This window comes from Mercenaria mercenaria, unplaced genomic scaffold (assembly GCF_021730395.1).
Source record: "Mercenaria mercenaria strain notata unplaced genomic scaffold, MADL_Memer_1 contig_631, whole genome shotgun sequence".
NCBI lineage: Eukaryota > Metazoa > Mollusca > Bivalvia > Venerida > Veneridae > Mercenaria > Mercenaria mercenaria.
Genome location: NW_026463517.1, coordinates 33,183 through 60,686, shown reverse-complemented (window position 1 = coordinate 60,686; position 27,504 = coordinate 33,183). Strand labels below are relative to the sequence as shown.

Sequence of the window (27,504 nt, the reverse complement as noted above, 5' to 3'; positions counted from 1 at the left end):
ATTTTCTTTTGTATATTCCAATGTCACATGCCTTGTTGTTGTAAACACATTTGTTTACTTGCTTTGCATCACGCATTTGCTTATGCTTCATTGTTTTCCCCCTTGCATTACACATTTGCATATGTCGCTTTGCTCGCAAGGCGACAGTACAACACGTCATAACAGAATTTATACTGCTCCTGGAAAAGAGATATTCATGGTGTGCTTCTAAATGTCCACACATAAAAACAGGTTAACAGAGGTAATCAGTTTATGTAGTGAAGTACATGAAATGAGCTGATTTATATAACTAATTGTAATATTTAAGTTATAGGACTTCTACTGTCGAACATATTCACTATGCCAAAACGTTTGGAGGACTGTTTCATTTTCTGGTTTGATCAACTCTTAAAGGTTCACTAATATAAATAAAATCTGGAAAGTAGATCCCTCGGAAGCATCGGAAACAATGCAAACAGTGAAAATTGCAGACTCGGTTTGATTGAGTCTGTTCATGAGCAGTAATGGAAAATGCAACACTGCCCACGCCCCCTAGCACCGGCTTAAGCAGTATTCAATCTTCAAATCTAAATGAGTTGCACTCAATGATCCCTAAGGACCAGAAAATATAACAACACTGAAAGGAAGTCGGGGCGACTTTTTACGGCCGCCACAAAGCACTTAACACCCGCTGTTGTGAAGTAAATAAAATCTGGAAAGTAGATCCCTCGAAAGCACCGAAAACAATGCAAACAGTGAAAATTGCAGACTCGGTTTGATTGAGTCTGTTCATGAGCAGTAATGGAAAATGCAACACTGCCCACGCCCCCTAGCACCGGCTTAAGCAGTATTCAATCTTCAAATCTAAATGAGTTGCAATCAATGATCCCGAAGGACCAGAAAATATAACAACACTGAGATGAAGTCGGGGCGACTTTTCCCGGCAATTACAATTCTTCTGCTATTGCAGATGTGCTACTAACCGAACTCTCAAAGCCGTCCTTTTCATGTAACATCTATATTGTTGTTTCCTAGAAATGGCTACTTTGAAATGACAACAATGCAACTTACTTATCTTGGAAAATAAATATAATCATTACAGCAACCAACAGTTTGCGTGTTTAATAAAATGAAAATTTTATTTTAAACTTACAAATTTTACTTACAAAATTAGTAATGAGTTCCTTCTTATTGTGCCTTAACTGACGTATGACTTGTGGGATTGACACTTCATTATCAACTCGTGCTCGATCCAATACATTTATTATCACTGCCAATAACCCAGATCTATCTACTCCATCCCTATATCAAAAAGATGATGATATTTCATTGCAGCAAAAGTTTTATTCAAACCAAAAACATTAAACGAGTTTTAAAACTAAACGCTTTTCATGGTAGTATACTTAATAATGCAATTTTGTAGAAGATTAATATGACTTTTTACAATCATTATATGTTTTATACAGAAAGTGATAAAAGCGATTATTTTCATATAAACAACGATGTATTGGGCAGCTCTTTCCGTGCGATAGCAAAGACAATCAGGCGTCATCCAAGGGAATAAGGGTATCGGTCGAAAACTACTTTCAAACTTGGTCACAAAAATTTCGAAAATAACATTAAATAAAAACGCAAGCTAATTTCTCTGATGGTAAAACAAAAACAATTGAATTGACTGTTTGATTGTTTTTCCCTGTATTTAAGAATATATTGAATAAAAGGCAGTTACTTATTCTTGCAGGAAGGTGGAATAAAGTTTAATGTGGATGGGTCTTTCATGGATATGCAACTCCCGATAATGTTTATACCCGTTTAACAGCAATTAATCATGTAAATGTTTCATTACTTAGTATATTTGCTGTAATAACACTTTGTTTTGTTTCTGACAGAGAAGAACGACAGATATTTCAAAATATTATATCTAGAAACATCGCTTTGAGATTATTTGAAAAGTTCATGTTACATGATTTTATAAAAGGAAAGACTTTAATTACTTAAGATCTGTATTAATTGCATTTGATTCAGTATACCAGTCGATTTGGTCAATGTAATTATACTAATTACACCTGCACTGCATTATAGGTAAACTAAACACAATCTTTTTAAAGATATAAAAGAATCAAAACAATGAAATAATATTTCATCTAGTGTGTTTCTAACGAGTATTTTATCTACACGTGTTTTACTGTTTCTTGGAATATAGTCAAATGAAGTATGACATGTAGAGATTATCAACTTTCATCACAGTAAAGTATATATGCAAGGAAGTAAAGAAAATGGAATCGAAATATTATATAGAATTGGCGTTTATTTTTAATAGAATTTAACGTGACAATATTTTGTGACTGTGTCTGTTGTTGATGATCTGTAATGTCCCATTGGTCATACATGTTTCCCAGTTCAGTATATTATTTCTGCTATGTGTAGTAAAAGTTAACGCAGTTGAGTTAAGCCTAATTTAATTTTCATTGAACAATTACGATTTTGTATGTTATGTTAAATGTTTCCAGAGGTTCAAGTGAGAGGAATGTACATTTACTTACCAGCATTGAAAAAGGATAGACTTTCTTCCATGCGCTGACGAGTGATGTCGCTGAGTATCAACCTCTGTCATTAAATCCAAGATAGCCTGTGGATCTTCCGGTACGAGGCTCTCAGACGACCAACATTTGAAAATAATTTCTTTGAAATAATGTTTCTGGAATGCAATAAAAGTGTATTTGAGTGTTAAGATTTCTTGATTGCGGCAAATAAAAGATACATATGCAGGTTATGAAAAGAATGATAATTTGAAATTAATACAAAATTCATTCCTCCTAATGAAATGATTGCCGTTATACTACAAGAATAGTGTATTTCGACAAAGTTCATGTAATCTTGCTTTCAATAATATTATTATACATTGTGTACATCCGATTACCTAGTCTTTATAGTTTTCGTGCATTTACAGCAAAATTAGACAATATGATAAATTTCAACATTTGTTTACAGTTGTCTGAGATATTTTCATAATAATGATAAAAAACACACACCTCTTTATACAGAAAGGTGCAATGGTCGAAACATAAAATTAACAAATACCTTTTTTATGTCAAGATGGTACTAATATATCAAAAATACAAACATGGCTATTTACAGTAAAATATATTGTTTTCCAATAGTTTGGTTCTACATTGTAACATACCCCGTTCCTACTCTGTAAGAAATGGTCTTTAACGATGAAGTCTCCTTTCTTTATCTGTGACTGGCAAACAACAGCAAAGGGATCGCTTTCCGAAACTGACTCCTCAAAGAAAATCTCCTGCACAATTATGTAAATGACATCGAGATCTTAAAAGTTCAATCTTTACCGAGACATTAATTTAGGTAGATTGTAAAGCAAGTTCTACAACTTCTATTTAACACTCTCGAAACCGCATCCTTAAAATACTTCATCGCCATTAGAGTATGAAAGAAGAGACAACATTTCTCTTTTTAATGCTGAGCGCCAAGAAAGGCAGCTACTGTTACCATTTTTCACGTTTGAAGGTATGATGCGGCCGCGGATCGGAACCATGATCTCCCGCTCTCGAAGCGGGCGCTCTTCCACTAGACTATCGACATCTTGTCTCCGAGTGGGTAAGGTTAATGACTTGGAATCACTCGCCTCTCACCAATGTGGGTTCACTCGGAGCGTTGAATTCTGCATGTGAGGTTTACGGATTACGGAAGGTCGGTGGTTCTACCCAGGTACCCGCCCGTGATGAAATAATGCATCGAGATCCATCTGGAGTCATTCTCTGCCATTAAAGCTTGCATGTCATATAATAGTGTCGGTGCGACGTTTAACCCAACAAAAAAACTAAAATGACATATCTTTATAGTGATATATCATGTTGTTTGGGTTTAATACCGTTTTCCAACAGTATTTCAATTATGTAACGGCGGGATGATATATCAATGGTGAATATATAACGATAGAAAACTAACATACGATTACAATCAAGCAATTTAATTTTGATCATTTATTTATTATTTGCCAGGCATGCACATTTTCTAAAGGGTTCATATTGACCGGGGCATAATAGTCTATTAATGCCCGAGACATGTATTTTCACAGTGCCTTAAACACAGGCCTTTGTCAATGCTAGTAGAATCATTTTATTGGTATGCAATAAAATTAATGAAAAACATACAAAATTGATCATGTAATATAATCGCCAGGACTTACATCATCTCGTTGATCAATTGGGAACGTGACGACAGTCTCAATCTGTTTCTCAAAAACAAGACGACATGTTTCCATTTTAAATTGAGGACGCCATTGTGCAATGATGTACTCATGCAAGTCGAAGTAGCTCTGAAAATAGGAAAAATAGACCGGAGCTTTCAGAGAAAGAAAATACTTTAGTCTTGTCGAATTTGTCTTTTCTCAGATAAATACACCATAAGAAAGTTAAAAGGACGACGATTTGTACAATGTATTTATAGAAAGTTTAATATCCTGGTTTCAACATTTACGAGGGTCCTGCAAAAGGTTCTGCCATTGTGTTCGGATTTCTTATGTGCTACGTTTTATCAAAATTATCTTTATTACAAACCTCCAAAGTATTCCTCCCTTTACCGAAACACATACATTGTATTTGTATAGTTTTTACCCTTTTAACTTTTAATCGCAAAAAGCAGTTAAATAGTCTATTTTTGGTATGTTTTATGCACTGATATGGTGCTACCAAGAGAATTTCTGAACATATATATTTTTCCAGGAAGCATTTTCTTAAGCCTGGGAAAAGTCAAAAGGACTCAGGTCAGGTGAATAAAGCAGATGGTTCACAACTTCCACCTTTTCAGAAGCCAAAAAGGATTTAACAACATCGCACTTGTGAGAGGAGGCGTTCTCGTGAATAAGATGGACTCCTGACCTTCCTTTGCTTGGACGTTTCTGATTGTAAATCATTTTCACTTTCTTTAGTACATAGTTCTTGTAGAATCGTCCATTGACTGTATGGCCAAAGCACTTAAACGAGTGGCCCTCTAGAATTGAAGGAAATTGCGTACACCATTTTTTTCGAATTTAACGTTCTCTTGGCAATACAGGGACGTTTATGATCTTTTTGTTTTCTTTGCTTATTATCCGCCCTTTTCCGTGGCTCAAACATTTACCCACAGGTTTCGTCACTTGTTATCGTTAGCTGTAGGACACACCATTTAAGTGCAATGAAGCGTTTTAAAAAATACCTAGGATAAAACTACGGAAGCCTATTACTGCAGAACTTTTTGCAGGATCCTCATGGACAGTTTGTGTTACGAATTGTTGTATCAGCATATATAAAAAATTTGCATGGCATCTTTCCTTAGTTGCAAACGTTTACCACAAACCGACAAATGCAATCCATATACATTAGTTATTTTCAATTTTATAAGAGGATTGCAAAAGTTTCGAAAATTACATAATAAAACAGAATCGCTAGTGAGAACGTCACAGAATGCAAGTATTAAAGTACATCATATTGACAATGTAAACTATTTCAGACTACTTACTGGAATACAGGTGGCTTTTATAGCGTTTGAACTGCCAGGAACATAGTTTGATAAAATAGGCCTGAAGGCGTCAGCTACAATGCAACCAAATACTCGTTTGTACTTTTGGCCTTAGACGGTATATTTCAATATTGACTTCACAGAAATACTATATCATTGCAACAGTGTGCAATCAGACACGTGTAAATTACTTTCAGTAACAATATAACAGAGGCAGAGAAAAGAGGACTGCACTTCGTTTATTTCATATATCATATTATCAAGATACCATTTCATACAAAAAATTGAACAACTAGGAAACTTAAACCTCTTTCATGTATTTACTTTAATACTGCCTGCATTTTTATCAGGCTTGTTACCTAGTATGTCCACAGTAGTTTCTTTCTTTTCGCCTTCCTGCTGGTCGTTTACAGCTGTTGGCCAAGATATTCCACTTTCTATTGACTGCAAATATTAACATAGTTATAATGTAATAAGGTTGTACAAAATTCAATCATTAAACATTAAACATTTGACTAAATAATCAAATTTTGAACAAAGTAGATCTATATGGTTTCCTGTTAAACAAATGAAATTGTAAAAAACTAAACAAATACATATATAACTAAGTTGATTTGAATGTTATTCAATCAGTGATAAATTGTACAGTATCAGTTGAGCACTTTAATGGAATGAACTTAAGAGTAGATGTACCTTATATTCTCTCCATAGTTTCATTTTTCCTGACTTGTCTTTTTCCTGCAGCTGCTGATAAGACGTCATAAATTCATCCAAACTGAACGGCTTTGAAGGTAAGCTGAATACTTCTAGCATAAGTTTGTGAAGGTATATATATTGTTCCTACGAAATAAGAAAATAGCAACGTTTTTCATTCAGACACTCAAAATCTACAATGAAAGTTATTAAGGAGAATTTTTTATATTTATCATAAAATATATGTTTGAAGAAAATAAAAAATAAAATAAAACCGTCTTTTATAGTCTGTAAGGTTTTTCTTACCTACGACTTATTATATGTACGTTAGGTAGAATTAAATGTATTTTAATCATCATTTATAAAAATAGAATGCAAATTCAAAATAGAACAAGAGGGCCATGATGGTCCTATATCGCTCACCTGAGTTAAGTTGCTTGCTTGAACAAATTTCTTTGCTGAAGCTTCAAAAACAAGAAAGTAGGTCAGTAGGTATTCATGGTCACTGAAAAGTCAGTTTTAAGATCGGTGTGCAAAACTGTACATGTCATCCAAATTTCAAGGCTGTAATTTAAAAACAAGAAAGTAGGTCAAGGTTACAGTCGGGTGACCCTTATCACTTGGGGTCATCAGGTAAATATTATTAAACAGTCTAGGAAATATGACCTGATAATTTTTGAAGTATTTTTTCCTATATAACTCATATATTAAGTGACCCCTGGGGCAGGGCTCCTTTTCACCCCAGGGGCATAATTCGAACAATCTTGTTAGAGATCAGCTAGGCAATGATACATACAAAAAGCCTTGAACTTTCAGACAAGAAATTGTTTTAAGTTTTTTCCTATATAAGTCTACGTAAAACTTGGGACCCCCAGGGCAGCCCCTCTTTCACCCCAGGGGCATAATTTGAACAATTTTGGTAGTAGACCACTAGGCAATGCAACATACCAACTTGGGACCCCCAGGGCAGGGCCTCTTTCACCCCAGGGGCATAATTTGAACAATTTTGGTAGTAGACCACTAGGCAATGCAACATACCAAATATCAAAAGCATAGGCCTTGCAGTTTCAGGCAAGAAGATTTTTAATTTTTTTCCCCTATATATCTCTATGTAAAACTAGGGAACCCCGTGGCAGGGCCTCTTTTCACCCCAGGGGAATAATTTGAACAAACTTTGTAGAGGCCCAAATTTCAAAGCCCTAGGCCCTTTTGCTTTTGCCAATAAGATTTTCAAAGTTTTTCCCTATATAAGTTTATAGAAGCAATGTGACCCCCAGGGCGGGGCCATATTATATCCTAGGGTGATAATTTGAACAATCATTGTAGAGGCCCACTAGATGATGCTACATACTAAATATCAAAGTTCTAGGCCTTATGGTTTCAGACAAGAAGATTTTCAAAGTTTTTCTCTTTATAAGTCTATTTAAACAATATTATCCCCATATTTGACCCTATGGGGATAATTTGAACAATCTTGGTAGAGGCCCACTAGATGATGCTACATACCAAATATCAAAGCCGTAGTCCTTGTGGTTTTGGACAAGAAATTTTTTAAAATTTTCCCTTTCAGTTGCTATGGCAACCAGAGTTCTGTACGGAATTCAATTTTTTGAGAAATTTATAAAGAGGACCATCCAAGGATCATCCCTGTGAAGTTTGATCAAAATTGGCTTGGTGGTTTAGGAGGAGATATTGTTTAACGGAAAGTGTGGACGGACGGACGGACGGACGGTGAGCGATCACAATAACTCACTCTGAGCCTTTGGCTCAGGTGAGCTAAAAAGTGGAATACCACAGGTCGCCTAACAGGACATAAACGAAACTGTTGCAGGCTCGGTTCGACCGAGTCAAGTCTACGCTAGCTGAAAATCTGTTTGTACTGGATCATTTGCAAGCTCTGTTAAATACATATACATATATGTATGTCTTACATGTAATTACTTTATCGCCGACACAGAAAAAAAAAGAAATATATGAATGCTAATCTTTCAAAAGCATGTTTACGTGTGTTTGAACCAGATTGACTCGTTGTTCTCTCAAATTTATCACGCATTGGTACACATCAACAAATCCCATATTTTCTCCTTGATCAAACAGTATATCCGTGGCAAGAAATGTACCAGTTCGGCCTACACCAGCACTCTAAAACATATGCATTAAAGATACATTTCTTGTTTAAAAGTCAACGTATAGTCGAGAAAGACTTGTATGAACATACTAGTAGATAGAACCCCAAGGAGTGGAAATGATACCGACAGAGGAAAACGCTAATACAGAAAAAAGTGAATATTATAATTCTATTACGTGCGTGTTTCAAATTTCGGTTTACTTTCATAATAGGTCATAGATGTTTAGTTTTTTTTTGCAAAATGAAGTAAACTTAATATCATTTGACTACATATACATGCTTGTGTAATTATATTGTGACAAGCCATACGCTGCCAAACCTTGTTGTACACGTTGATATTTCTCAAATCTAATAACCTATTATTCTTTCACGTTAACTTTGCTGTTTCACTGTCCTTAGTTATTTACATTAAGTCTGTCTACAGCAAAATTGAAAAATACTGAACAAAGCCATTTTGAATTAATTTAACATGAACCAATATTACCTGCAGTGAACGAGCCATATATGGTCCTTATTTTCATCATTTTGTCTCACTTTTCTCCAAAATTGCAACAAACTTGTACTTGTTTTTGGAACACCTTTGTCTGGCCAAGCTGTGAAATGAAACTGTGTAACGTTCCGTTTTGTTAGCACGTCTCCCTTGAACAAACGAAATGTACTGCTATTACATGAAACAAATACACATACAATATGTAAATGCGTAAATCGAAACTGTCTTACTACCTGTTATTGATTTCACATATGTCAGATAGGTGATTGGGTTTTGGTAAATATAACTCGCTAAAAATGAAGATATATAGAGTCGGTTGAGTAAAATATGTCTTCAATTGAACGGCTGCCTTAAATAAAGAACCGTTTAAAACTAAATTTATTTCACATAACTGAAGACACATAACGACAACGATACAGCACTTATGAAAAGCAAACACCCAGACTCATATTAAATGACACTATATTAGTTTTCACTGACTCATAATTAAACGATAAATGGAAAAGTGTGAATTCTTAACAATTTCAAATTTAGAAAATTTTAACAAAATAGCACGCTATCAAACCTGATGAAACAACATGAGTTCTCTGATTGTAAACTCAGCATATACATTTTCAGCCTGCGTTGTTACATGTATCTTTCCGTATGGTACGACTACATCCTTAGTACCCCAATACTGAATGCATTTCATCTGCAAATGTTGCGATCTCATTAGTATATGCAGTGTACTAAGTTACTGCAACCCTTTGATGTCAAATGTCAATATTCATATAGTATTTGAAAATCTAAATGGCGTCATATATTGTGTGCAATAAAATCGTATCAGATTGTACAAAATATGTTGATCATAATCAGTATTATTTTAAATGTCTGAATGTTAACACAAATAAGACTGCCAACAACATTTAAAGTGTACTATCAAGAAAAACGAATGTCACAAAAGTTGAAGCAGTTAAACAAATAAGTCAAGCAATCCAATTTCTATAAAGTTTTTCTATAACTTAATATGGATAAAGCTTAGACTTTAGTACAGATTTGTACCTTTCCATTCTCTGCAAGGTTAGTTACCATAACTACCGTCCTGACATCCATTTCCCATATCATCCTCCAAAAGTCATTGATGTTTTCAGTAACAGGACCTGAATATTTGGAACGTAGCGGTAGCACATTATTATTTATATCGTCGCATTGTTTTGCTTCAAATTGGTAAAAAGTTTTGATAGAGCTTCATAAAGACAAGATAATGAAGTGTGCGATACAAGCCATGCTTCCTAAAAGATTTAGCGGAATTTTATCAAAGTAAAATTTAACGTTAAAATGGTAATGTCAATCAATGTATTGTAATGTATATTTGTTTGCTTATAGCCAGTTTGCTTATTTTACTGTTGAAGAGTTCTTAATCACCTTGTGAAGCAATATAGACATCGGCTTTCCCTTGACCCTGAAACGATGGATGTTTTACAGTTTTGTTACAACGTGCAGATAAACAACACTTAAACAAGTTAATGTAGTTGTTTTTCAATTATTGATATACCAACCTTTTCTTACTGAAGCGTAAATAAAAATCTTTATACAAAATACTTTGTTTATAGAGTAATTTTAGAATAAATATACTTTTTCATCTAATAAAATTATATTCTGACCAGCAAGTTTTTACCAATATGATAGAATCTGCAGTTTTTTTTTGGACATATATTTATTTATAATTGTGACCTATATTAAGCATTAAGCTCTCGATAAATTCTGATGAAGCTACTAATACTGTATTTTTCTTCTTTTTATATGTAAAAGTTTTTTTCAACTTTAAATAAAGCAAACTTGTATCATTTAGGTTCAGCACAATTTAACATATCATATATTTTTCTAAATGATGTCATAAGTTATATTCAGTACTTTGTAATGGGAAAAGTTGGTGGAAATGATTTCAAGTGAACATAATGTTAAAACAAATAATAAAACTACGAAATAAATGCTCCAAATTCAGCGATAAAAAGTAACTGCAAGTTTACAGACTAACATACCAATAACACTAAACATAATGCAAACCTTTATAAAGCTGGCATTTATGTAGTCGGAGTCGGGTTCTCTTGGCAGAATTTTCAGCTTAACACGACAGTGATCATCTACAATAATTATAGACAAATTAAAATAGCAAAATTTCTAACTGATCTTTGCTGACTCCTAAGGTTTTATTACAGAAATATTGCAACATAATACAAAGTGTATGTTTTTGGACTGCACGTTTCATCTTAGTTTCAGATAATACAACAATCCGTTAAATAACTACGACACTTCTAACGTCATTTTCTCGTGTTGGGTGTAAAGGACACACTTTATATCATATGGTTGCTTTATACAACATTTCATGGTAGCTGAAGAATCGGAATTGTTTCAAGCATGGGCGAACATGTTGGTAAAACCACTGACCTTCCCTAAGCCAGCTGGTTGGGTTCTTCACATGAAGAATTCTGCATACCAAGCAAGGTCTGGAACCCACATCGGTGAAGGGCAAATAAAGTCAACGACCTTAATTACTCATTTACAGACATGTCCCCTCGCCTCTACCCCCATACCCTACTTGAATCTGTGTGGTCGTGTTAAAAACAATAACTGACATCAACGGTTAATTGTACTTTGAATACAGAACAAGAATATACCACTTTTAAATGTTTGCACGACTTTGTAAAGAATGAATATACAGGAGTTTGACAGTGGGGTATCATCATGTACATAATGTCACAGGGGCCTCCCTGGCCGATTGGCTGACTTAAATTCACAAGCCTTTAACCGATGTGGGTTCAAGCCTTACTCAGGGCGTTGAATTCTTCACGTAAGGAAGTCATCCAACTGGCTTACGGAAGGTCGGTGGATCTACTCAAGTGCCTAGGCGTGATGAAATAATGTACGGAGAGGCACCTGGGGTTTTCCTCCACAACAATGCTGTAAAGTGGTCATATGGCCTATAATTTTGTCGGTGCGACGTTACACTAAAGAAAACAAACAAACAATAAAAAAAAACCCCAAAAAACATAATGTCGCTGCAGAATTAAAACTACACAAATCCGCTAACCAGCGATATTGACATTTGATACAAGCGTGCATGCATGTATCATTTGCAAGAATTGCAAAGAAATGTCCATGTCAATGGCACATTCGAAGCAAATTCTAAAGTGATGGTTAAGATTTATCTTACAAAAGTTTAGATTAACGGTCCATACCTTTTGTTATATATATATCGAGAACTTAAAATCAGATACTATGCATACTCAATTTCTTGAGCATCTTTCGATAATTTATTTAAATGTTAAAAATCAATCTAACTTACATGGATACATCTTCTTGAATCTGTTTTTGTGTATGTTTCTTCGTTTTACAGCTGCAGTTGTTGGATAAAGTAGTCCTGTAGCTATAGTCTACAGTAAAATTAAACCATTTATAAAGTAAAACATATGCAAACTACAGATAATATTTGATGTCCAGTGGTACTTTCAACTTCCATATATGTACAATGCAAAACTTCCCATTTTTATGTAATTTTCGTTACGAATGAAGCACATCTCTACATATAAATAATTCAAAATCTTATTTACCTCAAATTGAGGCAGGAAGTATCCTTTGATCAGACATTTTTTCTTCATAGCATTTTCCAGTTCTGATATAGAAATTGCATTTGGAGTCCGTTTGGTAGGTATGTCATTGTAATATTCCACATCATTTGAAACTGCGAATACATTTTGTGTATTACATGTGTTACTCGAATGTTCGCTCGCTGAAACGGCTTTAATATTTATCACAATTTACTCTGAACTTGTTAATATCATGCAACCAATATGGATGTGTGTTTCTGATTTATAAGCAAAGAAATATGTGAAAAAGATCTCTTGGAAGCGTATAAAACGCAACCAAGCAACTATAGCTGACTCAGTTTGATAAAGTCTGTTTATGAGAGGTTATTAAATGTGCAACAACACTAATGCCCCAATTGTTTTTGCTCTTCAATAATAGATGATTGGCCGATGTGAGAATGGTTGATGTTTTTCAGATTAATATCTTATATTGCATCATATCACAACAGCTATATATCATGTTGTATGCGGACTTATTAAAATACCTTTGACTCCATTTAGCTGAATGTCTACCAATGATGTATTAGTATAAACTGGATCAGTGGTTTGAGCCGACATTGCCTGATCATCGTGAATATTTGGAATACCTTCTGTTGCCACTTGCTCGTTTATGTATAATTCATTGTGAAAGATGACGTCATCTCGTTTTTGATGTCGGCGATATGATGCTTGGAAAGAGTTGAATCTTAAATACAAAATAAATACTGCTCGTTAGCAGAACTGTAATAAATATCACGATTGTCTAGAATACATAATAATAACATATGATTTTACCCAGTAAGTTTTCGAAAAAAAAAAGAGTTTATCAATGTTTCTATTTGATCTGGTTTTTACTGTTCACGATGTTAGCAGCCAGGACGGTCCTTCTTTTTCTTACAATATCAGAGCAGTGAATTTCATGCATTGCATAATTGAATGATATATTTTTCTAGAGATGTATGCCTTTATAAGAACGCTACTTTGGCCAAATGAAAATATTTAACTCAAATGCATGTTAATAAAATAAATGAGTCGTTAATTTCATTTGGTTATAATAGTCTAAATTAGTCATCGATGTATTTTAAACATACCTAATGTAAATCTTACTAAGTATCGCAATTCATACTTTAAACAATTTTAATATATCAACAATGTGCAGTACAAGTTTTAACATTACTAATTAAGATGATAAATTTATTCACTACACCAACTGGCTGAGCATCCCCTTTGATTCGTTTAATTGTTATCGGTCCGTGTGTCATCACTATTATAAAGGAAGTAGAAGATTGATGGTCTACAAAATTTATAACGCATTGAAAAATAATTTTATCAGTATATCGCTTTTTTTCAACAAAATTTTAATTATGTCCAAAGAAATGATAAAGGAACATAAAAGAATAGCACTAAAATGAATGATTTTGAAAAACAAATCAAGATTGATCCGCTAAATTTATACCAAGAAAACCAATAAAACGCCTTCTAATAACTAAACTGTTTGTATACATTTTGTAACATTCCTGATATTTTTTTTAAACCGTATGCAACATGTAACCGTTTTAAAAAATGAACCTTTCTTCTAAAAAGTGAATAATACATAACAACTGTGATATAACATATGAATGCAGTATAATATATGTACAGAATTTTCACTGCAGCTGAAGTATTGAATTTAATATTATCATCATTATTACTATTATTATAATTATAATTATGATTATTATTATTATTATTATTGTTATCATTACTATTGTTTACATTTATACAATTAAGTAGTTTTAATACTTGCTTTTCAATAAGTATTTTCCTCTTCCAGTAAGATACTACGACCACCACAACTAGTAGCACACTGACAGCAATAATTGCAATAATAGGAGCTGCAACATTTCCTGTGACACCATTCACGTGAACATGTTTCTCAGCTTCATTTATATATTTTTGAAAAATGAAAACGTGACTAGACACGATAACCGTATAACTGTTAGATCATTGTATCTTTCAAGTTAACACTTTTTTCGTCAAAAAAGGCATGTTACAAAGCAATACGACAAAAAGTTTTATTTACTTCCATTTTATCTAGTGTTGTGATGTCAATCTAGACATAAATGCTTTATCATTACTTCTTTCCGTGTGCTTAAAATCACACGTATTACTTATTGCTTGTGTTTACTTGGTGAAATATTTTAAATGATACGTTAAAATGATAACATATCCTGTTTTTACTATTTAGATATAAGCATTTACTTTGTGTGCAAGTTTCTCCTACCCATCCCGGAGCGCATCCATGTACACATGAACCATTTGTATGTAAGCAGTCTGAACCATTCAAACAATTAGCACTGCAGTTAAAAGTGCAGTTTGACCCATACGTCCCATTTGGGCATTCTTAAAAATAATATGCATTGCATGATTCCAAGTAAAATCTCAATTTGAAAAAAAGATATACAGATATAAAGTTATAAAATTTATCTGATGATCAAATATACTTAATTTTATGAATTTCTGAAATAATTCTTACGGAGAAAATAAAACAATACAGATTTATGCGTTGATAAGAAAATTTCATTTAATATAGAAGTTACTTCAACGTTGTTGATACTAATGATACAGGAAAAGTAAAAAGTAACTCCTGTCTAATAAATATATATTAATAAAAGCCTTATGTTTGGTATGGCCAAAAGTCAGTATACAGATAGCAAATTTACTCTCATCACATGTTGCTGATGATCAGCCTTGTTCGCAACCCAGCTCACAATAGCCATCAGTAATTCTACATCTGATACCATTCGCGCAGTGTTCGCTACAGTTAAAACTACAGTCAATCCCGTATGACCCAGCTGCACACTCTATTTAACATATTTATCTCATAATGGTTTGCTCTTAAAGGCTACAAAATGTACAAAGTTACCCAGACTATAGTTGTATAAATAAAGCCCATACATTTCATGTTATCTTTTGTGCCACCAATGAATGAAGGCTACTACAAAAATGAAGGAAGGAAAATGTCCACTCCGGTTATACTGTGCGCATGCTTGTACACATGTCTTAAATAATCGACTGTAAAATTCCCCATTTAGGTCATCTTGACTGTAGAAAACATTAAGTCACATGCACGAAAAATTAAACGCTTTCTAAACGAAGGGTTATTACTGACGTTCAGTGAAAGAAATTGAATCTTCTTAAAGACTCATTTACCATCCACACAGGTGTCTCCCGTCCATCCTGGGTCGCATCCATTTGTACAGGAACCGTTTGTGTGAAAACACGCTGAGCCATTTAGACAATGTGAACTGCACATGAAAACACATTCCGCTCCATATGTTCCGCCCCGACACACTGAAATAAGAAAAAACAGTAGGTGTTTGTATTATAGGCATAGTGCGCTGTTCCACACTACACTATAACCTAGTGTTAAATACGATTAGTACCGTGAATAACAGACCTGTTTGGAAATGTTGTGTAAAGATTGTAACGTTATATTTTTTACCCGAAGAAACTGTTAAATTCAACTTCTTGTTGTTTCTTTTTTGGACCGTTTCCTTCAATTTGATTGGCTGACAGAATATTTTTACAAGTGTGTAAAATAAAATTTATTCGGATAACTTTTGCGCTGTTCCCGATGTTGGACTACTTTTTCCACTTTTTATTTATATTGCCCGTACAGAGATTTGAAATAATTTGTACTAACAATGACTATAAAAAGAAACAAAAGTAACAAATGTCATATTTTTTGTTTGACACACTTGTAAAACCCGAAACCTCGCATACATATAACGGCCTTTCGGCCGTTATCGGATATTGTACTTCGGTTTCGGGTTTTACAAGTGTGTAAAACAAAACAATATGACATTCATTCCTTTATTAAAGCTACATTGGATAGTTTTTGCAGGAATAGTAATAAACATATTCACAGTGTATTCAATCATAATCTTGAAATATAAAGATTATGAGGGTAAATAAGTTGGAGTTATGAGACGTTGTGTACAGCGAGCATAAAGTACTAGATGCATTACATAGACACTTTATCTATAACCTTAACCTTAGTAAATAGCTCTCATCATATAATTCAAAGTCTGACATATTTAAAACAAAACTAAATCTGAACATGTATGCCAGAGTGCCACTAATGGAATATACCAGTTTATCATCTGGACGCAAATGTAGGCAAAATACAAAAACAGGTCTATTAGGCAATGTAACAGAATTCAAATTAAGTCTTCTGCATTCAAAGGTCAGGATACACATTCATATGAATAAGATAAATATTGCATATATGTGTTTAATGCTATATTTAACATAACATTCAAGTACATTGCCACATGTACATTGGCCATCTTGAGTTCTGAAAACGCCGCTCTTCCTACTGTATCCCTGTCCTACTAAGATAATCGGTTAGACATGCTACCATTGACGCCTCATATGTTCATATGTGTAAACAGGAATTGTGAGTCAGTAACAAAAAAATATACCATCCTTGCATGTGTCACCAGTCCATCCCGGATCACATCCATTCGTACAGGTACCATTTGTATTTATACACAGTGTTCCATTTAAGCAATGCCTGCTACAGCTGAGCGTACACTTTGCTCCATAGAAACCATCTTGACATTCTACAGAAATAAATAACCACTTTTTATGTGGTGTGCCTTGGATTCAGTGTTGTTATATTTTCTGCTCCTTTGGGATCATGGAGTCCATTCAGCATATGTGTAATAGAGTTCCGCTTAAGCCGAAGCTAGGGGGCGTGAGCGGTGTTGCACGTTTCATTACTTCTGATGAACAGAGTCTGCTACTATTCTTCTTGGTTGTATTCTTTGCTTCCAAAGGACCTTTTTACAGATTTTATTTCTTATAGCTAGCATACACTTAACGCTTATAATTAGAGTAAGACCAGTTCACCGAGTAGCGTCTTTGTAACCATTTAATGATGATATAAGAATGATACCCATATTAGAATATCTAAATAAAATGAGAAATCATCTTTTGTATAAGAGTGCTATACAAATATTCACTAATTTAAGATAACTTACTGTAGCGTGTCTATCATTTTAACTCGTTTATATAACAATACATGCATCATATTAAGCTATAACGTTCTCATTTGTGGTAACAGACATCGCTATATCAATTAAATAATCCGATTCAAGAATTACACTATTGGAAAACTTACTATCGTGACAAGTGTTTCCAGTCCACCCTGGATTGCAACCTGACAAACAATAACCGTCGACAGGTTTGCATGTTGAATCATTCATACAATTTCCACTACAATTTAAGCTACAGCTCGAGCCATATGTTCCATTCATACACTCTGTGAATTATTTTGAATGCATTTAACACTTACTGAATTCAGAATAGATTCATTTGCAACGCTTTGTATCAACATGCAATACAAAAACACATACCTAACTGTCTGACTTAGGAAGTCTTTATATCAATAAACTGTTACATTTGTTCCAGCGTTTTGAAAAAAATAACACGAAGTTAAGTATTTTTTTCTCAAAACGTATTTTTGAAAAGTGTATGAATCATACCTTGCTCACATTGTAATCCTACCCATCCCGGTTTACATCCCTGGAAGCAGTTGCCATTTACACTATTACAGGTGTTTTTGAAACAATTAGCACTGCAACGTTGCGCACATGTATCACCATAATATCCAATTCTGCAACCTATTTTATATTGATAAAATTAAGGAAATTATATGTTAGTTTAAACGTACAAGTTAATGAAAGTAAAGTTCTTTTAGTTAGACATGTACAATTCAATTTGAAACATCGTAGTGTTATGTGAGTTACCTTTGTCAGGAAAGAAACGAAGATAAAAGACAAATGACACTCTTGCAGTAATTCATGTATTGTTTCAAATAATTCTTTACATCGATGCGGTAGCCTAGTTGTAGAACGTTCGCGAGAGGTCGTGGGTCCGATCACTCGCTGCATCATATCAAAGACGCGAACAATGGTACCAATGCATCTTGCTTAGACCACCGCATAAAAATAAAACTAGTGATGGCTAAAATCAGGAATAACTTTCTTTGAGTGGAAATTATGTAGTTAATCATAACAACAGAAGAGGATTATAAATATTATTGATAAACCCGTCGTGATTAATATATATACACTTACTTTCGTTGCACTTATTCCCTGTGTAGCCTGTCTTACAACCTTGCTCACAGCTACCATCAGCTTTACTACAGATGGAGTTATTTCTGCAGTTACCACTACAAGTGAATACACAGTTTCTACCATACTTGCCACTAACACATACTGGAAAAGAAATAAATGCGTAATTAGCGACCAGAATATTTCTTACTGTACCGCAATTGAATACGAAGTCTATACCATACTTTCACCCACGCATTGTGCAAAATCCCACCAAAAACGAAAATTACATGAGATTTTGAGATAAATGTAATTATAAACTAAGTATTCATGCTAAGAAGGAGCCTGTTTCACACATTTTTTTGCGCCCATATTTCACAAAATATCAATTTTTCACTGGCTCAGAAAATCATCTTGTGGCATAAAACAGGAAATGCTCCATACGCACACATAAAAAAGAAACGTCTTTATTTTTTAGTAAAGGTATCAACAAGTTAAAGCATAGCAGAAGTTCCTTCTTGGCACATCTATATAAAAATATAATGACCATCTTGTAAAATTGTAGTTACAATGCCTGTTTTAAATTTTGGTCATCAGTGTGTGGAACCCTAGGATTGTACGCAATGACAGGAACATTCTACCTTATTGACATTCCGTATCCCCCGATACGTTACATCTTGCATCAAGGGGACGTTTATTTCAGTACCAGAATACAAAAAAAAAAAAACTAAATTTTGAAAAAGATCTATGTTGTTTTCTATTGCCTGAAAAAATGTCAAGTCCGCTATTTCCATAGTATTTATCTATTTATAACATAAGTTACTAAATGCAACAAAAAAGTAAATCCGTTACCACCTTCAGTTGAGTAAATACGGCAATTTTAAGAAGCACTGGCTGTATACACTAACCCGATTTAAACTCAGTCCAAATGTGACTGGAAATAGAATTTTAGCACTAGTTTAACTCACCAGTGCATTTTATGAAGTTTACAGAGATGATGGCAGACTATGCCAGTAAAGGAAATTAAAAGTGAATAGTGGATATTTTATGGAACTTGTTTTTTCCTAACATGTAAAATAGATATTAACATGTAAAATGGATATTTTACGGAAGTGTTTTATTTTAATCAGTTACTCTTTGCCTGACTTCTTGGAAGTAAAATATTCATCCCTTCAAAACTGGTAAGTTACTTTTATGCTAGATATATGGTGGGATCCTAATGTAATAGTGATCTGATACGCTATCAGTCTACGACCTCGCACACAAGAATCTTAGTGACCATTAATAAAGTAATTCATGGCTGTAATTAAGTAGCAACTGTCCTAAATTTCGTGAATGTGACATCCGGGCATTCGATTCGTGAATTTGTTGCACACAATGGGAGAGTTGCAATGGGGTTTGTTTTCATATATTAAACATGCATTCGAAGGTAACGACATATGTTAACCTTTGTGACAAATGAGATGTTTGACCTCTTTCAATAACTCCACTTTTCCATCCTCGGGTTTAGTAATGTGTAATCCGCAGAGCGCGTTCAGCCAGAGAGTCGCATCAATTAGGAAAGAATAATTTTTACGTCAGAGGTTATTTCTAAGGTCACGGAGTTTGACTGGCCAGCTTGTAATGACAACAGCTTACTCAGTCAAGTGTTACTTACCGAATCTAAGTGTTCCTTCTCAAGGAACAATGATATTTTATGAGAGATATGATATTTCTTATTTTTTTATTCGAGGCTAACATAAGAGGATTTCGAACATCATATTTATACGGTTTGTTTACAATTAATTAATGAATAAAGGCACTTACTGAATCTGAAAAAAAACAAACAATACGGATTTGAAAAGTAACAAGATTCTCACAGTCTCTTGTTGGAATCGCTAAACATATTCTCCATTTTATTGATACTATACTGCATATACGAAATCCATGGAACAGCTATTTTAACTTCGCAAATATTTTCTCAAATGTGCAACTTCGTATGACTTACGCAATTTTATAACGTATATGAAACAGTTTTTCTATCGTATAAAGGCGTACGAAGTTCGTACGTTAAAAAACAGCGTACAATGTTTGTGAAACAGGCTCCAGTAGGTTAAAGAAATCAGCCAATTTGTTTGAAACAGTTTGGACAAGTGTAAATGTCTGATCGTATGTTCTATTTAACATTATTTGCCCAGTAATATCTTTTACGAAAAGTTTGTTCCTTTGTCTCTTTAATTACAATTAGATCAAATTTAGAATATTTAACTGTTTTCATCTTTTGTCTTCTTTTATAGAAGAAATTTTGTCAATAGTGCGCCTACATATCCGACAAACAGGCCTAGAAATTGCCGTTGATGGCATTTTGTGTTAATGCCGGACAGCCATGTTTAATGTTAACTTTATGAGAATTGAAAATGTTTCAGGGTGTGTGGGTTGAGGGGGGTTGAGGGGGGGGGGGGGGGGGGGGCGTTGCCATTTTGCTACAATGTACGTTTTACTAAAACCATGTACCTTTTTTCTGTGATATTTCTGAATTTGAAGAGGTAAAATAAATTACTTTGCGTAGATTTATTAAATTTAAGATAGACAAAATTCAAAAAGGCTAAAATTATTTTACAAAGGGTATCCTTCTAAAACTTCCGTTTTTAGGCTAATAATTTTACAAAAAGCTTGGTTTATCGTCTGTTTGAAATTACAGGAAGAACAAATTTACTAAGTTTATTTCATCAAAACCAGTACAGTCACACTTGTTCGTTCGATCTCGGATAATTCGCGCACTACCCTTGACAGGATGTCATCGTCAGGTCCCGTCACAATATTTATATTATGTTTATTTTTCATTGGCTTGTATTACTGATATTTTAAAAAAATATCGCTTTTTCCGTCGAGTTCGAGCGAACAAAATTCGACTGTACTAACTGTTGATAGATATATAGATATTCTTTGGAAGCATAGAACTCAATGATGTAAAAATAGTAAACTCGGTTTAATTAAGTCTGTTCATGAGATAGTATGAAATGTGCAAATCTCCCTAGCATTATCTAAAATGGCCTATGCTGTCAATAAAAACTCTATTCCAGTGATTTATGTATGTGCTGAAGTAATTTTAGGAATGTGTAGGCGTTCAGAAATACTATCTAAGTACAAACATCAAGCGATATCAAAGTTTGAAAATAGATATTGTTATAAAAATGTTATGTTTTTATTTCCTTTCTGAAGCATGGAAATGATGCTCTCCATGTCTTTGAATCAGATATAATTAAAATTATTTCTTTGCCAATTATTATTAGGCTCTGATAAGAACTGGTAACCGCCCTTCAAGTGTTTTAGACATCTACAATTTTGTAATTAATTGTTTATGTTGGTTCTATGGATGTCATAACTTCAAAAATGTTTAATAGACAACTGTGAATTTTATAGTAAATCGCATTCCATTAGCCCCGTTATTTATGACTGTGTTTTGAAGGAATAAACGCTTTTTTTGCTTTTTGTCATAACATTTTAAAGGAATCTCAAGGGTGTGGTTTGTGACAGAACCCAAATAGACCGAACGTATAAATTTTTACACGATGGAATCGGGATTTTAAATAAAAAAGAAACAAAGGGTGCGTTTGGTCTGGGGCTAAAAACGTGGTAAAAGTAAATATACTCTCTATCAAAAAAAGTCAGAAAAAAAGGGAAAAAACTAAAATGATTTTTAGCTGTATTTTAAAAATAAAATAAAACCCGAAAACCCGTGACTACATAAAAAGTAGGCATCTTGGCTTGAAAAATTTCAATTACCAGCCCTTTTGTTTTTTTCAAAAAATTATTGATTTGAACTTAACTTTGTTTTTTTAAACCCCTGAAGTGAAAAGTTTAAAAATTCAAATTTTATTTAATAAAATATTTTTCACTTTTATTAAAAAAATTTACAAGGCGTTGAGACAAAAAATTTTTAAAACCCTTTTTTAAAGGGGTTTATATAAAAATAAAAAAAAGTGCAAAAAAAAGCAACAGTGTTTTTTAAAACTGCACTCTTTTGACCTTCAAACCCCATTTTTCTGTAAGGGAAAAACTCTAGAATGCGACACCCCCTTTTTAAAAATTTCAGTTTGACCTTTAAGTATCACTTTTACAAATATTATCCGGGGGCATTAAAAAAAATTGTCATCAGAATTTAAACATTTTTTTTTCAAAAATTGGCACGTACTAAAAAGAAACCCAAAGACAAAGATTATAAATTTTTTCATAACTAAATTTTTGAGATAGTGTTTAAAAAACATACACTTGATAAGTATTTTGTGTGTTATTTTCTATTCCCAGTGTGCCCCCCGGCCAATCAGCCTGACATCCAGAAAAAAACCCGCCTTTAAATATACTAAAAAAATTTTGGGCCCCTTTCGGAAAAAAATTTCACTACATTTTTTTTAAACATTCCCCCAGAAAACCCAACTTGCATTTTTTCCCGAAAAAAAAAAAGAATGTTTATAACTCTTTTGCGAAAATTTACTGACCCTTAGTTTTTGAATAACTACAAAAGAAATAAAACATTTCGGTTATTTATTTTTGGTTTAATAAGAAGCCTAAAAATAATGTAAAGAAAATTTGTTTTTATAAAAATTTATGAATAAAACTTTGTTTATATACGTGTACATTTTAAAAGTAAAGCAAGTATGCTCCTCTGGTGTTTTTCCCTGATTTATACCCCGGGCTACTTTCCATTAACACAAACCCCATCTGTTTTTCTACATGCAGTGCTTTTAAAATGCAAAACCCGCAACAATTGGGCGCGTTTTCACCAAAATTTTCCACCCGGGAAAAAACTAAATTTTTAAATGTACATTTTAAGTTCCTGAATTCCTTTTAAATCTGGTAAATTTTGGGTTATTTTTCGATAATTTTTCCATTCCCCGTCCCTTTTTTTAAATTATTTTAAAGAAAAAAAATTTTAACCCCGTACATTTTGAAAAGGCCTTTGAAAATGGACCAGAATTTAAAACAAGGGTTGACCCCTTGTACCAAAATAAAATCTAATGCATTTTATACTGTGTTCCCTGCTTCAGAGAATTGTGGCACGGAAGATTGATACTGATTTCAAATCTATGATATGTCTTTTTTTTTCAATGAAGATTGGCAAAATATTGTGTTTTATCAGTAAAAAATAAAAAAGAAAAACTTCAAAACACTTCAGGGGTTGATTGTTTCAGTTTTTCATTTTTCCTTTTGACAAATTTTCGTTGTATTCCTGCGACAGAAAAAAACGGCCCCAAGTCAGCCCCAAATTTATATTATATCGCGTTTTAAATTTTTGAAGACGTTATCGGGGGAAAGTTACTATCTGGGTTTCCCTCGTTTTTGTAAATCCGAATGGAAATAGGGAAAAATTTTGCATCATAACAGATAAATATCATTTTTTAATAAAGAATTTCCTTTAAAAGGGCATAATAGTAAAAAAAAAAGACAAAAGGTTTTTGACGGGGCTCTTTTTTCCATTACATGTAGTGAACCTTTGGTCCCCCTTACTTTTAAAAATTTCCCGGCGGACCAATTAAAATTTAAAGGGGGCCCAAGCTTTTTTGCCCCAATTTGGGAACATCAAAGAAAAAAGAACACTTATCCCTTTGGGTTTTGCAGGGGTTTTCCCCCGTCCATCCGGTTTTTTACATGTAGACATGCCCCATTTTTTCCTTTTCACTTTAAAACTTGATTTTTGGGTGCTACATCAAACTGTACAACGACAAAAAAATGTTCCTTTGCCCACATTCTAATAAACCCAAAATGTTTTTTTAAAAAATTTGATTTTAATTTTTCAGGTACAGTGTACTTATCAGATTTTTTATTTTTAAAAACCCAACATTTTAAAACCCGAATTAATTTCATAAATTTCTTTCCCAATGAAATAAGACAAAAAAAACAATACAAAAACCCCAGTTACCTCCATATTTTTCTGCCCGTCACACAACCCAAGTTGTGTCCCAAATTTGTTGCAATTTCGTTTTTTAAATTGTTTCCCCCAAAAATTTGCTTTTGTTACAAGTTACAGAAATAGTCTTGTTCTCGGTGCCCGTGTCCCCCTGTCTGAAACCCATATTTTTCTGCCAAAATAAAAACCGTTATACCTTTTTTTTGGAAATGTACGTTTCCCACTGCCCACTTTAAAGTTTTTGAAAAAAACAAAAATGCATTTGTAAGAATTTGTTTAAAATACATTTTAAAAGAATTTTTTTGAAATTAAAATTTAAATTCCCTTTGCTTATTATAATTTTTTTCAGCGAGGGAAATGTGAAATATCATGAGGGGAAACAAAAATTGAATATATAACAAAACTTTTTTAAAAAATCAAACTGAAAAAACTATTATAAACATTCCGTTTGCGGGTTCAGCTTTTTTGGACAAAATTTCAAAACTCCCCTTTATATACATATTAAGAAATATGACGTATTGTCCCATTCAGTGCGGAAACCAAACCTTTGAGGATTGAGCCAAACCTAGAATTAAAAATCTTTTTCCCTTTGTGTTTTTTCGAGAAAAAAAATTATATAGAAAGACCTGAAATATATACACATAAAAAAACAAAATGTTGTTACAATGGGGATAAAAGCGTTTCTAAATTTTAATATTCGATAGGCGGTAAAACAAAGCGGCATAACTCACCCCGCCCCTTCTAAGAATGACGCCCACTAACACTCAAAAAGCTTTTTGTTTAACATTATTAAAGAAAAAAACCCTTTTTTTTTCTGTTTTTCCACTGTCTGTACGATTTGTAACAATTACGGGTTTGTTTCGTAAATTTTCCCCTTTCTTATAGAAATGATCAGCTTTGCTTGCCCTTTTTCCTTTTCAGCTATTTTGACTTGTCACTGAGCGGGTTTTTTAAATTCTTTCAAAAGTAGCCCCGTAGTATAAAAATTTTTTTAACCATACTTCATGAAATTCTTTTAAAGACCAATTGTTCAATTGAATGACTTGTAACACGCATTTAAAAAGCCCCCATAAACACAATAAATTTTTTCGTATTATCACTCATTAAGGTATTTTTCCCTTCAAGAGAGAAAGTAAAAAGTGCTGAAAAAATTTCCCCCTTTTTTTGGGTTTTTCACATAGATTTTTCCCTTTTTTACTATAAGCCTTCAAATCAAAACCAAATTCAAGGGCAGTAAAGGGAAAAAAAAAAATTTACAGTAGAAAATTACATTAAGACACACAAAGTTCCCCCCCAATATGGGGATCCCTCTACATACATTTCTAAAAACCGACCAGGACAGGCTCAATAAAACCCCGAGCCAACTATTTTTATTTTTTTCTCTTTTAAACCCCATCTCAGGCTTTTCAGTCGCCCTTTTTTATAAAGGAACTAAACAAAGTGGGGCAGCATAACCAAAATTTTTTAAGAGGGGGAAAAGGAGAAAAAGTATAGTAAAAATTTTAAATGGGGGATTGTGGGCTTTGTGCGGTGGGCAGTGATGAAATACTAAAAGAAAAAAAAGGGGGCCAATGGGTCCCGGGTTGTTAATGTGTGGGGTGGGGGCGGGGGGGGGGAATGGGTTTGTGGGGTAAAATTTAAATTTTTGATTGTTGTAACCCCTTCAATTTGAAAATCAAATCATCTCAACAAACCTTTTGTTAAATTTTTTAGTCAACATCTTAAATAGATTTTAAATTGTGCCCGGACAAAAAATACAGAGGGCAAAATTGAAAATTTAAAAAAACTTATTCAACTAGAGTCGGGGCCTAGGGAACTGACAGTTGATTAGGAAGGTACAGGGTTTGGGGGAAGTTTGTACACGGTCTTTTAAATTAAGTTTATTTTTGGGCAACTATTTCATCAGCAAAGGTTTTATGGGGCAAATGGGCGGGGTACAAAAAGGGTTAGTAAGGTTTTTAAATTTTTAAATTACCCTGCTTTAAGATTTTTTTAACTGGGTTTAAAGCAAATTTTGATGATGTTGTTTGCAGCTTCAGTAAAAGTAATGCCAATTTCGTTCGACATTTTTTTTTTTTTTTCCCAATATGTTTGGTAAAAAATCGCCATTTGGCGGAAGGGAAAGGTGGCAGCGGGGAGTGCCACTGACTACGATTGAAGGGGAAAAAAAAAAAAACCATTGATTAAAAAGGAATAAATTTAAAAACATTGAAAGCGCTTTTTGTAAGTGATGACTGGCGGCCTTTTAAATGTCGTTTTTTTAATTTGTACTAAATTTTTCTTTTTTTGGGTTTTTTTTCCAGTCATCGGGCCCCATTTTTTTTTTAAAAAATTTTATATGAGTTACAAGGGACCCGGGTTCAAAGGTACCTTTATCCGGTAGCTTTCATGGACCCTTTTGGGAAACGGTTTACTTTTATTTTAAATTTTCCGACTTTAATCTATGTTTTTTAAATAGTAATCATTAGTGGGGTTTGAAAAATTTTTTTAAATGGGGTTTAACAGTTTTTATTGAAAAAAAATCAACGCAAAAGCAACCCTGATCCTTTTTCTAGAAACAGTGTTCCAAAGCCTCAAGTAGTGCTTTTGGGGGAAAAGCTCCGTTTGTCATACAGCACGCTTTTTTTGGGTTCGGTAAACTAATGGGCATAAAACCTTGTTTATCTTTGTAGGTTTCTAAACCCATCTTCCGTTCTATTCCCTATCAGTGATGTACTGTGTAGATTTGGGACAGAACTTGCAGAGATATGTACGGCAATGTACCCCGTTTTTTATGGGGACCAAGCCAAATTTTTGCTTCGCAATAGGGCAGTACGGGGGTAATTTTGACTGGCCCGGGCTCCTAATAAGTGGGAACGAATTTGTTTTTGGACAGTTTATTTGTTCCCAAAATCGTTTATGTTTGTAATTTTACTTACTAGGGGGTTTTTAGTTTTTCGTGAAAGGGTTTCCCCCCAACTGAAAGGAACCTTTTTTGCAAATTTCTGGTGTTATATGTACCTATTTTTAAAATTCTCAAAAGATTTATTTGGGTTTATTTTTGGTAAGGGAAAAAAAGTAACACTGCGTTTGCATGAAAAACCTATTTTTGTTTTTATTTT

General features: G+C 33.5%; 1 protein-coding gene across 1 annotated transcript; it reads right to left on the bottom strand.

Annotated features, from left to right (window-relative positions):
- Positions 1 to 107: 107 nt before the first annotated feature.
- On the bottom strand, positions 108 to 21,339 carry LOC128554674 (receptor-type tyrosine-protein phosphatase alpha-like). Its single transcript, XM_053535982.1, has 24 exons — positions 21,280 to 21,339; positions 20,323 to 20,327; positions 18,541 to 18,635; positions 17,947 to 18,084; positions 17,583 to 17,723; positions 16,882 to 17,022; positions 15,608 to 15,748; positions 12,922 to 13,149; positions 12,401 to 12,531; positions 12,136 to 12,223; positions 10,857 to 10,933; positions 10,215 to 10,251; positions 9,852 to 9,949; positions 9,376 to 9,501; positions 8,805 to 8,959; positions 8,197 to 8,332; positions 6,193 to 6,339; positions 5,859 to 5,943; positions 5,500 to 5,573; positions 4,190 to 4,318; positions 3,164 to 3,280; positions 2,523 to 2,677; positions 1,146 to 1,281; positions 108 to 179 (listed from the first exon to the last, which is right to left on the bottom strand). Exons 1-24 carry the CDS (start codon positions 21,337 to 21,339, stop codon positions 108 to 110), a joined length of 2,712 nt encoding a protein of 903 aa, XP_053391957.1.
- Between the last annotated feature and the right edge of the window lie 6,165 nt (positions 21,340 to 27,504).

Coding starts and splice junctions, on each gene's coding strand:
- LOC128554674 (XM_053535982.1), bottom strand. CDS start 21,339: ATGAAAAATAAACATAATATAAATATTGTGACGGGACCTGACGATGAC. Junction 8,333..8,804: donor ATATGGCTCGTTCACTGCAG/GTAATATTGGTT, acceptor TATGTTTTAGAG/TGCTGGTGTAGGCCGAACTG. Junction 2,678..3,163: donor TCTTACAGAGTAGGAACGGG/GTATGTTACAAT, acceptor ATTGCATTCCAG/AAACATTATTTCAAAGAAAT.